General features: G+C 31.4%; 2 protein-coding genes across 5 annotated transcripts in view; both read right to left on the bottom strand.

Annotated features, from left to right (window-relative positions):
• The window catches only part of mip130 (Myb-interacting protein 130), a 28,561-nt gene that overhangs the window by 7,067 nt on the left and 2,343 nt on the right, over positions 1–19,151 (bottom strand). Inside the window, exon 1 of one of the 4 annotated variants that reach the window (XM_075302158.1) lies at positions 17,490–17,508. The exons of 2 other annotated variants lie outside the window; for them this stretch is intronic. The gene's annotated coding sequence lies outside the window, so the exon portion shown is untranslated. Of the gene's footprint in view, positions 1–17,294; positions 17,411–17,489; positions 17,509–19,151 lie in introns of those variants that run through there. One more of the 4 variants, XM_075302157.1, reaches the window with a different exon arrangement.
• On the bottom strand, positions 1,280–17,844 carry Rbcn-3B (WD repeat-containing protein Rbcn-3B). Its single transcript, XM_075302154.1, has 2 exons — positions 17,703–17,844; positions 1,280–11,532 (listed from the first exon to the last, which is right to left on the bottom strand). Exon 2 carries the CDS (start codon positions 11,504–11,506, stop codon positions 7,016–7,018), a length of 4,491 nt encoding a protein of 1,496 aa, XP_075158269.1. The 5' UTR covers positions 11,507–11,532; positions 17,703–17,844; the 3' UTR covers positions 1,280–7,015.

Below are 19,151 nucleotides of genomic sequence, written 5' to 3'. Positions count from 1 at the left end.
ACTATCATTTTCGTGATTGAAGACATTTCAATTAAAAAATTAATTGGATCAATTAATTTGGTGATTGAATCAGAAAAAAAAAATTTTTTGTGTGTGCAGTCTATAGGGCAAACATTCTTTTCCTCTGTTGGTTAAGCTACACTTGTAGTTTAGTCAATGTATGGTTTTAAGATGAAATCAAAAAAACAACAACAATGATTAAAGAACAAAAACCAACAATAACAAAACAAAACGAATAAAAATTTAATTGATTCAACAATTTTTTTTAATTGAAACAAAAATCAATTATTTTTTTCATTAAATCAATTAACTTTTTAATTGACCTTCAATTAATTTTTTAATTGATACTATCATTTCTGTGATTGAAGACATTTCAATTAAAAATAATTAATTAATTTAATTAATTAATTTCGTGATTGAATCAGAAATTTTTTTTGTGTGTACACTGGAAAAAAATTCACGAAAATTTTTCCAATTAAAATTTTAATTGAGTGTTAAAAAATATTCAATTAAAAATTTAATTGAATCAACAATTTTTTTAATTGAAACAAATGTCAATCACAAAAATTAATAGTATCAATTAATTTTTTAATTGGACCAATTAATTTTTAATTGACCTTCAATTAATTTTTTAATTGATACTATCATTTCTGTGATTGAAGACATTTCAATTAAAAATTAATTGGATCAATTAATTTCGTGATTGAATCAGAAAAAAAATTTTTTTGTGTGTATGACAAGCCCATGTTAAATTTATCGCTTTTGCGTCAATTTTGCATCACTTCCACATCCAAAAATAACATTTTCAGTACTTTTTTGACGACGCTTTTTTTGCTGGGATGTAGTTAGTTATGTTTAATTTATTCTCTCGAAGCGCTTTTTTACAAACGAATATCAAAGTTATTTGTACCATTCACTTGTAAAATATTTTACCAAAAAAAGAACGCTTAGAATTTTTTTTAAATTTATAATTAATACTTTTTTTATATTTTCTGTATTCTTTAATGGAGGGGAGAAAGGTAAAGGGATAAGAAGCGGGAATATTAAACATAAGCACATATACAATAGATAATTTATTTGTATTCTTTGTTTGTCTTCATATGCAACAATTTCGTATTTCTTTTATTTGGTTAAGTTTAATGTTTGTATAGATATTTTAGTGTTTTTTTTATATATATTAGATGTAGGTTGATGTAGTATGATGCATGTGTTTTGTAATTCTTGGAAAATGAATTGTTATACTAGATCAAATAATTGCAATTAGGTTTTTTCTTCTAAGTGGGGATGGGAATTATTGTATAAGTCATTAATTGGGAGGAGGTTATTTCAACATTTCAAGTGAAAAACTTAATAGATGTTTATTTAGTTGTCTCACAATTTAGCTAATAAGCAAAAATACTATAGTAAATTGTATACTTGTTAAAATCAATAAAAAAAGAGAATATGATGAATGAGTTACTATTATAGCAATAGAATGAGGTTACATACAGGGTATTGACAATCATTTTTTTTTTTCGTGGGGGGAAAAGGAAGAAAAAATTACCTTATTTTGTATAGGTAAATTGTAAAACGTTTAAGTAAATATTTATATCCAAGGAGTCTTTAAAGAAATCAACACCTATAATAAAATGTATCTACGACAAAGATAGGATTAAAAAAGAAAATACATTTACATCTATACATATCTAGTAGATAAGACTGCCAATACCCCACCAGGAGGGGAATATGTTTGTTTGCAAAAAAAATATATATACACAGTCTCACATAAGTTTACATACCCTTGGAGTTTTTACCTTATAACTAAACATTTTTCTTGTTGTTGTTTATAATCCAGACTAAAAAAATCTTCTTGAAAATTGACAAATACTTTGTTTTTGAAATTAATTTACAAAATCTAAAGCATATATATGCATATTTTATTATATTTTATTAATTAAAGAAAATACAATTTCTTAAGTCGTATGTAAACTTGTGTAAGACTGTGTAATTGGGTTTGAGGTGAATTGTAATTATTTCTTTTTTTTGTTAATGTATATATAGATTTTGTTATTTCATAAATATATTATTTTGCTCATTCATATACATAAAACACAATACATAGAATTGCAATTAGTTACACTTACTTCTATACAATTTTTTTAAAATTATATTTATTATTATCATTGCGATCAGTTTTGAATTAAAGAACATTTGAAATTGTTTCTATTCTCATTTTTTATTTATTTCTTTTGTTTTTTGCATGTGTATAGATAGGGGCTGTATCGATTTTGAAATAAATCGTTTCTTTCGTTATTTTACTGTAGGAATAATATTTATAATTAATAGTAATGATAAGAATAATATAATAATTAATAATAATAATAAAAACAATTTAATTTATAACAGTTTATAATTGAATATAACAAATATCATCATCGTTTCGTATAACAGTTTTTTTTTGTTTGTTTGTTTTTAAATATATTTATATGCGTTTTAAATTTTCTAATCTTTTCTTCATTGGTTTTTTATATGTAAATATATATATTTTTTTAATTTTCTTTTTCCTTATTATTTATGTCAATTTTGTTGTGTCTTCTTCTGTGGTATTTTGGGGGGATTTCATCAACTACTCCGAAGACTACATTAAATACATGACGACAATGACTACAACGATGATACAACAAAGAAAAGTCTATGCAACACAAACTTTTCCAAGTCATTTTATTTCCTAATGATTGCCAAATATCTATATATTATTAATGTTTTTTCTTTGTTATTTATATATGTTTTATTTTTGTATGCATATTTATATTTATGGTACCTATTATTTAGGCGGTGGCATCTATTAATTAATAGATTAATTAGTTTTGATTCGAAACGAATCAAATATATTGCAATTCAATTGGACAAAGGCAAGTAGACAAATAAATATTTTGTTTTTTTTTTTAGGTATATGTTCTTCCCATTCAAATAATTTACAATTTATAAATTTAGCATTTGTGACTTGAAGCGAATACCAGCTTAAAACATAGGCAGTTATGAAAAATATCGCATATATAGAGAGATCAAAACCGGTGGACCGGTTTATCTTTTTACACTGCAATGACAACACTTCCAAGATAGGTGAAACGTACATTTGTATTAAAAAAAATGGAGTCCACCTTTTTTGGAAAAAAGTCCAGTTTTTTTGTTAAACCGAGAAAACCCGAATTTCAAAAACCCGTTTTTTGATCTACGCATACCCCATCAAACAGTAGTTTCTAATAGTGATAAGTGATCCAAAATGATTTTTAAAATAATTTTTTTTATTTCTGGTATACAGAAAGTTAAGCTTTTGTATTAAATTATATTTAAAAATTAACCGACAAACATCAATAATCCCAAAGCCGAACCTGAATATTTTAATTTTCTTTCAGTTTCTCCACGGTTAATTTATAAGAATAGACACTGCTACAGGAAATCTTTAATAATTAATAAATCAATTAACAAAAATGTATTATTTAAAAAGAAATATTGAAAGGTTTAAACACACAAAAAAAAATTTTTTCTGATTCAATCACGAAATTAATTGATCCAATTAATTTTTAATTGAAATGTCTTCAATCACAGAAATGATAGTATCAATTAAAAAATTAATTGAAGGTCAATTAAAAAGTTAATTGATCCAATTAAAAAATTAATTGATACTATTATTTTTGTGATTGATTTTTGTTTCAATTAAAAATATGTTGAATCAATTAAATTTTTAATTGAATATTTTTTAAAACTCAATTAAAATTTTAATTGGAAAAATTTTCGTGAAATTTTTTTGTGTGAAACAAAATATCATGCTCCAAAGAAATTTGTTAGTACATAAGAAAATATCACCAAAATTTTTTCAAATAAAATTTTAATTGAATTTCCAAAAATATTCAATTAAAATAATTAAAACAAAAATCGCAGATATTAATTTATAAATTATTCTTTAATTGGATGGATAATTTTTTTTTAATTGACTTTGTGATTATTACCATTAATTTTTTTTCTCTATTTTGTAATTGAATATAAAAATAGTCTCTTAAAAAAGCAAAAAGTTTGCTGGGTAAAGGAAGGTAGTCACTGCACACAACAATTTTTTTTTTCTTATTCAATCACGAAATTAATTGATCCAATTAATTTTTTAATTGAAATGCCTTCAATCACAGAAATGATAATATCAATTAAAAAATTAATTGACAGTCAATTAAAAAATTAATTGATCCAATTAAAAAAATAATTGATACTATTAATTTGTGTGATTGATTTTTGTTTCAATTAAAAAAATTGTTGAATCAATTAAATTTTTAATTGAATATTTCCTAAAACTCAATTAAGATTTTAATTGGAAAAATTTTTTTCTGTATGTTTGCTGAACTAGTAAATATTGTCTGCTAATTTTTAAACTAGTTTAGAAAAAAAATGACTGCAATTAACAAACACTGACTGCTATTATTCTGCAACCAAGATACTGGTAAAAACAAATATTTTTTGGTTCAGAAACACACAGACAAATTTTTCACGAAAATTTTTCCAATTAAAAATTTAATTGTGTTTTAAAAAATATGCAATTAATAATTTAATTGATTCAACAAATTTTTTTAATTGAAACAAAAATCAATCACAAAAATTAATAGTATCAATTAATTTTTTAATTGGATCAATTAATTTTTTAATTGGATCAATTAATTGTTTAATTGATACTATCATTTCTGTGATTGAAGACATTTCAATTAAAAAATTAATTGGATCAATTAATTTCGTGATTGAACCATAAAAAATTTTTTTGTGTGAAGACATTTCAATTAAAAAATTAATTGGATCAATTAATTTCGTGATTGAATCAGAACTTTTTTGTGCAGCATAAATCTGCACAAATAGCAAAAAGTCTGGTGAGCAAGGGAACGCAGTCACTGTTTGATGAACAAGTAAAAATTGTCTGCTAATTTTTAAACTCTATTAAAAACATGATTGCCGTTAATAGCAAACACTGATTGCTGTTTTCAGCAGAAAAAATTGATAATTTAGCAGATTTTTATATACTAAACTACTAAAATGTGGCTAGCAGAAATATCCGGACTAGAGGTGTGCGCGTGACTGAAATTTCACTCACATTCACGAAGCAAACTATTTATTCACGCACGATACGTGTGGTAGCCAATCCCACTCACGCACATTCACGAAATGAAAACCAATATTCACGCACGCTCACGCACGAGCTACTTTTAAAGACTCACGCTCACGCACGTTTCACGACAATTCACGTGATTCCCGACAAATTCACGAGAATCACGACATTTTCCAAACGGAAATCAACAAAGGTAACAAAATTCAAAAATAGAATATAGTTCGAGAGCTAAATTAATTTCAGTTAACATACGAGTATGAATTAAATCTTGATTTTTTTCGTGAGCGTGATTTTGCAGAAATTTTATTGACGCACATTCACGAACCGATTTTATTTATTTATAGTTCACGCACGACATATTTATTTTAGTCCCATTCACGCACATTCACGAGAGTTGCTTTGGATTTTGTTCACGACCCTCTAATCCGGACCACAAAATCTCACCAGTCTTTCGTAGTCAAAAATATACCTGATATTTTTCACATAAAAATGATAATGGTTGTTGCCAGGACAAAATTGTCAGTTATTCCAACAAATGCAGTGTGATATTTCAGCAGATTTTATCAAAAATTTTCAGTAATTCAGTAGAATTTATTTCCTATTTCAGCAGAGAAAAATATTTGGTGCTTCAACTAATGGATGATTATTGAAACAACTAAATTGACTGTTTTCTCTTTTTCAGCAGACAAAAACTGTTGTTTTAGCAAACATTTTTACTGTTAAGAATAACAAAATTTTTTAGGGTGTATATTAAAATCGGAACTTTTTCGGAACATATATTTCTAAGTAATCGAATCGGTTTTATAAGGGGCTATATTAAAAAAGGAATATTTCGATCGTAATGACAAATTGGTAATGCCACATCCACATTGCCAGAGGTGGTATAACATGTAACCGTATGGAGCTGTAGGTTTTTTACTTTAGTCAGTGGTATGGGATATGAATCAATGATCTGATAAACTTTAAAATATTCACTCATCCTTTCAGAGAGGTACACTACGCTCCATTTTTACTCCTACAGCGGACGTTAACAAGATTGTTCAATCATTTTGAATCAAATACTGTAATTATTAGATTGTAATCTTCTCTATGAGAAACTATAACAATAAACCAACAAGACAGGGCGAAAACTTGGTACTTAATTCGAAACATTTGAGAGATATTTAATTTATTCTGAAATAAAAATAAAAATATAGTGATTTGTTGGGATTATTATCAGAATTATAGATTATCAAAAACAAAACTTGCGGTATGTGTTATTAAGAAATCGAAATTTGTTGGAAAATTACAAAAATTTGAATCTATTTAAAAGTAACATACATTTTCTCAATGATTTTGATTTTTCGTGCTATTTGTTTGCCTTTATCCAAATGAATCACGCCATCAGACAGATAGGACAAGTTCGTTCGTATATATGAGGTGGTGTTAACAATATTTTGGATTTGGTGTTTGGTTTACTCAATGGCATTCTTCTTTTTCTTTAGTTCTTTTTTATTAAAATCTAGATTTGGGCGGGGTTTTTGCTTTGACCCTTATCTTAATGTGGGGGAGGCAATTCAATCCACCCAATTTACAGGGATCGACTATACAAACGAAATTTTCTTATTGTTTCTTCTTAAAAAACAAAAAAAAAACTAGAACAACATCGAAAAACATGAATAATTGATTATATAAGTGCTACTGTTACTGCTGCGCTTCTACTACACATAATTCTTTTTTTATTTTATTTTAATTTTCTTTTCTTTCTTTTTATAGTTTATTCTACATCTCCACCATACCAACCAGCGTTTTGGGTGAAAGATGTCCATAATACCGTTGGGTAAATGTCTTCTTATGCATTGATGATTGTACACATCTTGGTTGTTCGTTCGTCTCTGGTGTGTCATGATGTGCTTAGACATTGAAACGCGTTTCAGAACCATCTGCCAACATCAAGGTGACCGTACGATTATTTATCCACACCAGTTTTGCTAGACGCATAGGATTCAGGCGTGACACATCGGGTATGGGGGCCGTTGAATAACCTTTGGTACAACGTGTCTGTGACTGGCCAAGACCAAACATACCCGTACTAGTTTGCCAAAACGATAGACGATTCTCGTTGCATGAATATGAGACCAAAAATTTACCATCCGGCGAAAACGCCAATGATGTTATGGGATGTGTATGAGCTGGTATCATTTGACATTTGTTTTGTCTCAATTCATATATGGCCAGGTGGCCATTGATGGCACCTACAGCAATACGTCGTGTTTGTGTGCAATGGGATACCTGATTGAATCGACAAATCGATGGGCATACATCTACTAAACCTCTTGTTTTCAGCTCTGCATTGTCCAGACAATGTAGTGTGATATCCATAACCTCGACCAATAGACTAGCGATTTCAGCTTGCATTTTATCAATCAACATTTCCACACACTGTAGTATTTCTCCTTTGGCCTTGAACAAAACGGATTGGGTGAGGGGCACATTAATGGATTGGGGATTTTGTTGCATGCTATTGTAACGGGCCACCTCTCGAGCCATTGTTGTTATAAAAGCCGCAGGACGGGCGGTAGCTATCAGCCGTAAAGCATGTCTGGCCGTTCGGCATGCATCAGCTTGTGGTGTCAAAGGAAGTTTATAGTTTAGGTTGGGCACCGACTTTCCTTCACAGGAGAGCTCCAATAGGCCGAGCAATACTTTACTCACATCTAAATAAGGTTCCCATACGGTAAATCCACGACCCAGTAAATCGATAGCCGCCCTCCGCAGTGGCGTGTATTGAGGCAATTTAGGTGTAGCTGGGGCATACAACAAATGAGCCAAAGCCATTGAGGTTAACCGCGATAAATTGTTGGCAATGCCAAAACCTTCCACTACAGAAGATTTTCGTCTTTCGCCAGCCGTCGCTGTGCCGATGTTACCTCGGGCTGGTGAATCTTGATTTATGTCTTGACCAAATTCAGCTCCAATAACACCCAATAATATCACAGCTGTTGTCTGTTTTCGTTTCAATTCAGATAAACTGGATGGCTTGCGTATTATCTCCTCCTCTTCTTCTTCATAGTCTTCGTCGGCATCACCACCGCCATTGTTTCCTACAGCTGCAATACCTGCAGCATTAGCATGTCCATTAGCCCCATTGGCTGCATGTTGTTGTTGGAATTGTTGAGCAATAGGTTCTGTGTGCGTATACATTGGCAGATATTGAGCCCAGCTCTCTACAAGTTGTTTACGACCACGTTTGCCCATACGTCTTAATTCGCCCAGCAATATCTGTTGGGCCGCTTCTCGTATCTCAATGCAATGATGTTGCCAACGTTTGGCCATCATTTCAACCTGAGGTCTTTTGAATTTCTTTGGTTCTAAAGCTTCGATTTTATCGGGCAATAGGAAACAGTGATGTGTTGAGAGTAGGCTCCAGCCTTGTTTAATTTGTGATATATGGTGAGCAAGTAATTCCTCACGTTCCTCCTCAGTGGCCATGGTGGAGTCGCTACGTTGGGCGAGACGCAAAAGCTTTTTGCTGCGCTCGCTATCGGGCAGAAATGAGGCTGAATTCATTGACAAAAGCGTATTGGACATGGCCACTAAAGCTAGGATGTGATTTGAGGTAAGGGTTGTGCTCAGTTCCCAGTGCAGACGGGATGTAAATACTACAGTGAGTTGTTCTAGTCGCAGCAATTCTGCCGGAATGTCACGTTTTTTCGAACTGCTGGGCACCACTATGCCCTCGGCTAATTCATAGTTATTCTGCCATGTGGGTAGTAGCAGCGACATGTAACCACCTTTGGAAAGAATACCAAATGACACGGGTACCATGGGTCGCAGCAAGCCCAATTGTGATTCGCAAACCTTGTCCAAGTGGGGGTCCAAGCCCCACGAATGCAGCAAGGACAGCAATAATTGGGCCACTTCCATGACATGAGTCACTTCCATTTTCGAAGCAATTTTCGATTTTAAATCTGGCTTTGCGTCATCAGGGGAATCTTGTGTCTCCACTACCTTCTGAATACTTTCCTGTACCTTTGCCTGCACCTTCTTTTCGACAATTTCTGTTTTCTCTTTGAATTTCTGCACCAAACCATGTTTATCTTTGTCTTTAAGCATTTTCTCCATATCGCCTGCTTTGTTTTTCACTTTTCCAAAGAAATCACTGATTTTCTTGGAGGCCTCGACATGCAGTGCCTTGTCTTTTTGATTCTGAAACACCACTCCCAAGGCTTCAAGCTCTGTGGCAGTCATTTGCGCATATTCCTCGCTGTGCAGCTCAAATATCAATCCCTCGATGTCGAAGAATAAAATGTGACTTTCTGCATCCTTGGGATTGGTACGTAAGCCCTGAATAATAAGAGGATTACTGCGGTGCTTCATAAGGAAATCAAAGTTGCCCTGATTGTGTCCCTGCAGTTGTTGCCACTGCGTTATACCTCTTTGTGTGGCATGCCGTATCGCATTCATGTTACGTGATTTTAGACCACGGAAAAAGTGCACTGCAGGGTTGGCCAAACCCTCAGAGTTGGAGGCGTTTGTATTGCAGCTAGAATCGTCAGCAGTCTGCTCATCGCACACCGATAATACCTCCTCGGCCAGCATGCCATGTAGAACACGATCCAAGTGGCCGGTTTCCATTTGCCATACATACACTGATCCATCCGAACAACCGACTATAAGGAAATCGTCCAGGGGACGCCATTTGATGGTAACCACGGGAAACAGATGTCGACTAGCAAGAGTAATACACTTTCTCTCCTGTAGGCTAAGCAAAGTCACCGAGTGATCCGAAGCCACAGAACAAATGCACTTCAATACACGTGGACTACATGTCTCAGGTGGCACCAGTAACTGAGTTATCTCACCAGCATGTACACAAAATCGGTGAAGTAAACTTCCACTGTACAAATCCCACAAGCAAACGGCAAAATCAACTCCTCCGGAAACAAGCAAAGATTTTTCATAGCGTGGATGAACCAGTGAAGGACACAACAGACAATTCACACGACCCCTATGCCCATAGAGAATTTGATGAGAAGGCCATTCACTGAAATTTTGTTTAATACCCACTAACAACTGCATCATTACGGTTTGAGTAGCCGGCACTATAACGATTGACCCATCTTCACGGCCAATCACAAGGCGACTTTGTTGGGGCAAATAAATGCTGGACGTCAACTTGACAGGGTGGTCAGTTATTCGAGCCAATTGATCTAGTATGCCCACAGGTGGAGGATCCATTATGGACCAGGCCTCGATGAGTGATGTACAAACGGATGGCTTAAGAGCTCGCGGAGGCATTTGTTTTGCTTGAAGAATACTTATATTGTCGAGAGGAACATCGGGAACAGTCCACACCGAGATGAAACCCTCGGAATCACCCCGCAATAGAAAATGTGATACAGGTTTACCTTCGGGCTCGCTACGCAACAGCTTCATGGCGGGAGGACATGACAAAATTTTGTCACCAGGATGTTGCAGAACATAATAAAGATAGGGAGCATCGCGTATGACACTTTTCGAATGGAACTCCTTGTTGTCTGGTATGCAATTTGCTGGCAATTTGTAGAGGTATCCCTTGCCCTCATCTGTCCAAAGCATAACACGATCTGAACTGATAAAATCACCACCTTGCCATCGCTCACGCGCTGGGGCAATTACCGAGCAAAGCACAGTAAAGTCACCAGCATCATAGATCTGCCAGTACTTTGTGCAAACGATGAGCACCGTACGCTGATTCTGGGAACAGCAGTTCATGGTTATGGCATTTAGACAGCGGATTTCTTTCGATTCATTTTCATAAATGGGCTCCGCATGCTTATTCTCATTTCCCACTAAGGTCCACACTTTAACAGTGCCTGTGGTAGTTATGGCCAATACCACATCGTCTTTACGACGCATTGGTCTCAAGACATGCAGTGCTGATATCCAATCTGGTTTTACTTTTGAGCTCAGAGTGTAGATGACCTCCAGACTAAAGGGATCCATTACCATTATTTCGGGGTAATAGCCAATACAGAAGAGTCGAACATCAGCGCTATTGGCTGTATGGTAGCTTTGTATTTGTGTATGGACCTGAGGCAATTTGACGGACTCCATGCATTTTCCATCGGTCATATCCCAAGTGCACATTTCACCATTTTCTGAAGAACTCACCAAATAGTTGCAGTCTACCAATATGGAAGCTCGCACCAAACACAATACTGGAGCTGTGTGACCAACCAATAGGCAACGTGGAGACATCTTCAAGGTTACGGGCTCCACATGCCACAGACATATTTGACCATCGTAACAACCTGTTGCCAAAGTTGTCTGATCATCGGATAGGAAAACGCTGGAAACGCAATGGGTGGGGGCCGATGGCCCCCACAATACAACTGGCACCACAAGATTGGTGCTCACCATCGTTTATTGCCGTCTAAGGGCCTAATCTGTTTTCATACATACCAACAAAAATTTATTGGCAATGTATCATTGCGGTGATGTTGACGATTATGTTGTTGTTGTGGTGGTTGTTGTTTATTACGACCGATGAATATGTACGGCAGCAAGTTAGCCAAAAAAAGTTTGTTGTTAATACGTGACGACGATTATTGAAATCGCCATACCGTTGGAGGGGGTTGAGGGCCGCGACAAATATAAAAAAATAGGAAAGAAAATAACGAAAAATTCTATGAGATAAACACTAGCACACACAAGACAATCACCACGCATAGAAGAGGCCAGAAAAAAATCACCATGACGAAAAGTACTTGTAAATAGTGAGTCCCGTCTAACGTTCGTCGTTCTCCTTCGGTTACGCCATGTACTATAGTCTCTTTGATTGCACAAGATAAGCTCCAGATAATGGAAAAAATAACTTTAGTGAAATAAACTTAACCGAAAACTAGTGGTAATTTCTTTGACAAGTGAGACAAACACCTCCACCACATTCGTAAACACTCCGAATATGCTGGCTGGCATTGATATTTGCAATTTAATGAGAAATTCAAATACAAGGAAAGTATGATACAAATTGTAAACATTGAATTATTGATTAATCCTAATGTTTGCATAGTTCATTAGGGTCGATCGAGCAGTTAATAGTAGTAAGCTAGGAAAATACCAAGAGAAATTACCTTAATGCGGCTAAAATATATTCCCTCTTATGGTAGAATATAAATGGCAAAGGAAAAAAGGTTAAATTGGGCTTAGCTGGCTGCATTATATACTATAGCACAGCTGATGCTAATTAGATCAATTCGAAATTCTATATAAATTTGAGCTATCTCAAAGACAGGCTTTGAAAGACTCTATAGAAATACTCATCAATCTGTTTAGTCATATTTTGAAAATTGAAAAAGTGGGGCACTTCGATAATTGGACTGTCCACGAGTAAAACAAAAAACAATCGTAGCCAAACATACAATGAAAATGTTTTTTTTTTTTTTTTTTGATTCGGAAGTGGTGCATATTTGAAATGAATTTTACATATGCTTGTCATAGTGACGAAGTTATTTTTTTTAAGCATCCGCTGCATTGATTTGCAGTAGTTCATTTCATGTGAAGTGAAAATTAAGTCCATCTCTCCATGAGTATTTTTGGATCTACATTAAAAGTAATGACTTTGGAAGAACTTCCAAATTATTTTGCTATGTAGTTAATGCCTAATTTAGGGATGAAAAATCAATATTTTTAACTTGTACTAACAAGAATAAAAATGTCTACTTTCTTGGTTCAAATTGTACACGGTTGCCACATTTGGTAGAATTCTACCAAAAATTTCAGATTTTTAATGTTTGGTAGAATTCGTAATATTTTGCAAAATATTCCTCTCCAACTAAGAGGTACTTCATAAATTTTATGTAGAAAAAAATTTCGATAGACAAAATTTTCTATAGAAATAAAATTTTGACAACATTTTCTATAGAATTAAAATTTTGACAAAATTTTCTATATAATTAAAATTTTGACAACATTTTGTATAGAAATAAAATTTTGACAGCATTTTCTATAGAAATAAAGTTTTAACTAAAAATTTTTTATAGAAATAAATAATTGACAAAATTTTCTATAGAAAAAAATTTTAATAAAATTTTATATAGATATAAAATTTGGACAACATTTTCTCCAGAAATAAAATTTGGACAAAATTTTCTATAGAAATAAAATTTTGTTTTGTTTTTAAGTTTTTTATTTTCAAAATGCATTTATCATAATCTGTGATTTGCTATGCGTACTTCGTATAACAAACAGTCTGCGCATCAATGCATTTTGACAATAAATTTTTGACAACATTTTTTATAGAAATAAAAATTTGACAAAAGATATATTTATAAAATTTTGACAAAATTTTCAATAGAAATAAAATGTTTAGTAGAAATAAAACTCCTATAGAAATAAAATTTTGATAAAATTATCTATAGAATAGAAATAAAATTTTGAAAAAAATTTTCTATGGATATAAAATTTTGACATTTTCTAAAGAAATAAAAGGTTTACAACAAAATTTTCTATAAAATAAAATTTTGACAAAATTTACTATAGAAATAAAATGTTGACAAAATTTTGTATAGAAATAAACCTTTGACAAAATTTTGTATAGAAATAAAATTTTGACAAAATTTTCTATAGAAATAAAATTTTGACAAAATTTTCTCTAGAAATAAAATTTTGACAAAATTTTGTATAGAAATAAAATTTTGACAAAATTTTCTATAGAAATAAAATTTTGATAAAATTTTCTATAGAAATAAAATTTTGACAAAATTTTCTATAGAAATAAAATTTTGACAAAATTTTCTATAGAAATAAAATTTTGACAAAATATTATATGGAAATACAATATTGATAAAATATTCTATAGATATAAAATGTTGCCAAATTTTCTGTAGAAATAAACCTTTGACAAAATTTTGTATAGAAATAAAATTTTGACAAAATTTTCTATAGAAATAAAATTTTGATAAAATTTTCAGTAGAAATAAATTTTGATATAATTTTCTATAGAAATAAAATTTTAACAAAAGTTTCTATAGATATAAAATTTTGACAAAATTTTCAATAGAAATAAAATTTTGATAAAATTTTCAGTAGAAATAACATTTTGACAAAATTTTCAGTAGAAATAACATTTTGACAAAATTTTCTATAGAAATAAAATTTTGACAACATTTTGTATAGAAATAAGATTTCGACAAAATTTTCTAAATTATTTTTGGCTCGAGTGGCAATCGTGTTGGAATAAAGTAACCGAAAAAATAAATTTTGACAAATCTATCCATAGAAAGAAAATTTTGACAAAATTTTCTATAGAAATACAATTTTGACAAAATTTTCTATAGAAATAAAATTTTGACAAAATATTATATAAAAATACAATTTTGATAAAATATTCTATAGAAATAAAATGTTGACAAATGTTTCTATAGATATAAAATTTTGATAAAATCTTCAGTAGAATAAATTTTGATATAATTTTCTATAGAAATAAAATTTTAACAAAAGTTTCTATAGATATAAAATTTTGACAAAATTTTCAATAGAAATAAAATTTTGATAAAATGTTCAGTAGAAATAACATTTTGACAAAATTTTCAGTAGAAATAACATTTTGACAAAATTTTCAGTAGAAATAACATTTTGACAAAATTTTCTAAAGAAATAAAATTTTGACAACATTTTCAGTAGAAATAAATTTTGATATAATTTTCTATTGAAATAAAATTTTGACAAAAAAATATTATATAGCAATACAATTTTGATAAAATATTCTAGAGAAATAAAATGTTGACAAAATTTGGTATAGAAATAAAATTTTGACAAAATTTTGTATAGAAATAAGATTTTGACAAAATTTTCTAAATTATTTTTGGCTCGAGTGGCAATCGTGTTGGAATAAAGTAACCGAAAAAATAAATTTTCACAAATCTTTCCATAGAAACAAAATTTTGACAAAATTTTCTATAGAAATACAATTTTGACATAATTTTCTATAGAAATAAAATTTTGACAAAATATTATATGAAAAAACAATTTTGATAAAATATTCTATAGAAATAAAATGTTGACAAATGTTTCTATAGATATAAAATGTTGATAAAATTTTCAGTAGAATAAATTTCGATATAATGTTCTATAGAAATAAAATTTTCTATAGAAAAAAAATTTTGACAAAATATATGGAAATATTGATATAATTTTCAGTAGAAATAAATTTTTATATAATTTTCTATAGAAATAAAATTTTGATAAAATGGTCAGTAGAATTGAATTTCTATAGAAATAAAATTTTGACAAAATTTTAAGTAGAAATAAATTTTGATATAATTTTCTATTGAAGTAAAATTTTGACAAAATATTATATAGAAACACAATTTTGATAAATTATTCTAGAGAAATACAATGTTGACAAAAGTTTCTATATGTTAGATATAAAATTTTGACTACATTTTGTAAGAAATAAAATTTCATTTCATTCATTTCATTTATTTAACAATACAGTAAGCCTTCGTGGCCAATAAATCGTATTGTTCTTAAAAAATACATTAATAGTAATTGTAATTGTAAAATTTTGACAAAATTTTCTAAATTATTTTTGACTCGAGTGGCAATCGTGTTGGAATAAAGTAACCGAAAAAAATAAATTTTAAAGAACGAAAGTGCCGCTTGTGACCAAAGCAATATCGCAGATTTTTGTCACAGCGAACAGATTTTAAATGGACAACTTTTATCCCATTTGACTGTAATTTAGTCAGTGCCTAAAATATTTGAACAAGAGAATTTATATTGGACAAAATTATTGTTATAAATTGCCGCTGGGACTTCGAGAGCAAAATTGACGGCGAACTGAATATAACAAATTATACCGAATAGATCATTGTAGTACAATTCTACTTTTGGACAGTGAATTGTACGAAATTCAGTACAATTGTAACAATTTTTACATCCCTGGGAGCCGCTGTGGTGCAATTATTAGAATGCTTGCCTTGTATACATAGGGTCGAGAGTTCAAACTCAGATTCGACCGAACACCAAATAGTTTTTCAGCGGTGGATTATCCCCTCTCAGTAATGCTGGTGACGTTTCTGAGGTTTTCTAATGGGTTATCTAAGTTGTATCACCGCAATTTTAAACGCTGTTCGGACTCGGTTATAAAAAGTAGGTCCCTAGTTATTGATCTAAACATAGAATCAGGCAGCACTCAGTGATAAGAGAAAAGTTCAGCACTGTGATATCATAATGTGAGCCTGAAATATCGGGCTGCCACTATTACCTTACCTAACCTAAATTTAATTTATTATGTAGTTTATGTATTTGATAATAGAACGGGGTGGTTGTGAGATCTAAACTGCAACTGCGAAGCAAGTATAGAGAAATATTCTAATATTTCTCAGAGATTTGGAGATCATATATTCCTTATATGGTTATTACCCCGTCGAGAACGATTAACATTATTCCCATTGACCGATGCCTTTGCTTTGTAGTACATATTTGCTATTTTCACCTGGATTTATTCATCCGACAGAAAATGGGTTCCCCCTAAATAGCAAAACACTGAAACCTCTCATATTTGGACACTCTGAAAAGCGGACACCTCTTCAAAGTAGACAATTTCGTGAGACGTTTGATATTTTAACTCTTAGACGTATATTTAAACTTTTAGAGGTACACACCTCCAAAATTTGGACAAACTGTGGATGCCCACTTCCAAGTGGTTCCAATGTATACCAAAACTGTTCATATTCTCTGTATTTTTTTTTTTTGTATTTCTCACTTTCTGAAGATAAACGACATTTCTAAAACATAGATTTTACTATGTGTTTATGGCAATATGTGTTATGCAATTAAACCTGGTAACTTTATTTTACACCATAATCCTATGCGGCAATTAAATTCATTTATTGTTATCAAATTTTTACTGTCAAGTTCACACAAAAAGTTCTTTGAACGACATGTCAATGAACTTCTCGCAAACAAAAACAAATAACATAACTTCTAATGATAGATTTTGCAACCGTATGTTGGAATAAACAAACATTTTTGGTCAATTTTCACAAGAAGGCTAAATATACAATAATGATCACAATACACTACAAAATTCCATAAAGAATTGTGTGGAACACTAATATAACATCTGTCTTGCTTTACTGCTAATAAAATATTTAATTAATTAACACGAGCAATCAACATACGCACACACACACACACACACCTATACAATTTATCTTACAAAGCTCCTCATCTCCCCGTGTAGAATACTGTGCATTATTAGTTGGATGGACTAATGTAAAATTTGCAAAGTGAATTATGCGATGATGAGTATGTAATGACACTTTTTCACAAAACTAAACCGAAAAAATATTGGACATTGAAATAGAATCCTAAACATCATTGCATATTTAAGTACCTGTGGCGTAACACGAAGATCGAACCGACCGTGCAAGATGACAAAGGGGTACGGAATATAAAGCGCGAAACAATAAAAATACAAACAATTAATTTAACGCGAAAACTAAAACCATAACACAACACATAGTGTCATTACAGTTTTGTATACTATTTGATTTTGTTTCTGTTCCTCTTCTTAATTGTGGTGATATTATAGACCAGCTGAACTTACACTTGCACCTCCACAACACCTTTTGTTCCACAACCTACAGAATTGCAGGAAGAAAATGACAACTGCTTTGCCGTATACGAAACTGCTAGGCAGGGATTGTTTGTTGGCTGGCTAGTTCGACACGCACTATACGGCCGTGAAAATACGGGACAACACCACTTTCCCCTGCTACCTCCACTGAATCACACTCTGCCTTATTGTCTGCCTTGAAACTTCTATTTGTCAAATCAATGACACTTTGCGACAACGACAACGTTTGCAAATATGCCGAGAGGTCTCATAAGAATATTGGCCAAGTTACTCCACACACTTAATGGCAAAAAAAAAAATCACAAGGGACAGACACCAGCGGTATTGGTGGTGATCGTTTTGTTGGCCAGTGGTCGTGGTGATGATGGTTGATGTTGGCGACGACGACGAAAACAGCAGCAGCGGAGACAACTACGAATCAGCAGCAGTTATGGAACTTCAATGTCGTACACTTCCACACAATGAACATTCAGAGAGTGAAAAATTAAGACGTAGACGTCGTTTAATATGTTTTCCTCCGATATTTTATCGTTGATTTTCTTATAATTTGCACATTGTTAGTGTTATTGGAAACCCCGTACTGGTAATTCAATTATTAATTGGTCCTATTTTGCAAAATCTTAAAAGTATTTTATGTCTTTTTCTATTTAGCTCGCAGAAGAAAAACGAAAATATCGATTGACTCGCGCACAGTGTTGCCAATTCAATATTTAAGAAATTACAATAATTCTCAGTGACATATGCCAAATGCATTTAAGCATTTTTTTTAGAAAATACCCAGAAGTGCTAACATCGTTAGATAATAATAAATTAAATAATTAATTAATAAATTAATCTATCGAAATTATTGACGAATTATTGCAATTGTTATATTACAAGTTATGAAACAATAAATTTTTTGCAATTTATAAAGCAAAGAATCAGATTGCAGAAAGCAGTTCATAAATAGTGTAAATTACATATAAAAAATTATAAATTTGAGACAAAACAGTTTTCTTAGATTGTCGATTTCACAAACACCCTTGGCCAATTGTTGTTATTCACCTAAAGCTGAGAAGAATTATATATGGCGCTTTCACTTCAAATATAATCTTTTTTGAAAATGAAAAAATGAAATAAAATGAATATTTTTCAAATCAAATGTAACCTTTAAAATTTTAAATAAGCCTTGTAGAATATAAGCGTTGACCAATTTTGATCGACATGAAAATGTGACTATCAGAAATTCTTGTCTAGACACTAGAGTTGTGTGCGTGAGTGAAATTTCACCCACATTCACGAATCAAAATGTTTATTTACGCACGATCACGCACGATACGTGTGGTATCCACTCACACAAATTCACGACATTTTCCCACCAGGATTGCTCATTCCTGGTAACAAAATTCAAGAATAGAATTTAGTTCGACAGCTAAATTA

Source organism: Haematobia irritans, chromosome 3 (assembly GCF_050003625.1).
Source record: "Haematobia irritans isolate KBUSLIRL chromosome 3, ASM5000362v1, whole genome shotgun sequence".
NCBI lineage: Eukaryota > Metazoa > Arthropoda > Insecta > Diptera > Muscidae > Haematobia > Haematobia irritans.
This window is presented reverse-complemented; position numbering and strand designations above follow the sequence as displayed.

What these genes read in the sequence shown, in the direction of transcription:
- Rbcn-3B (XM_075302154.1), bottom strand. Translation starts at nt 11,506, where the DNA reads ATGGTGAGCACCAATCTTGTGGTGCCAGTTGTATTGTGGGGGCCATCG.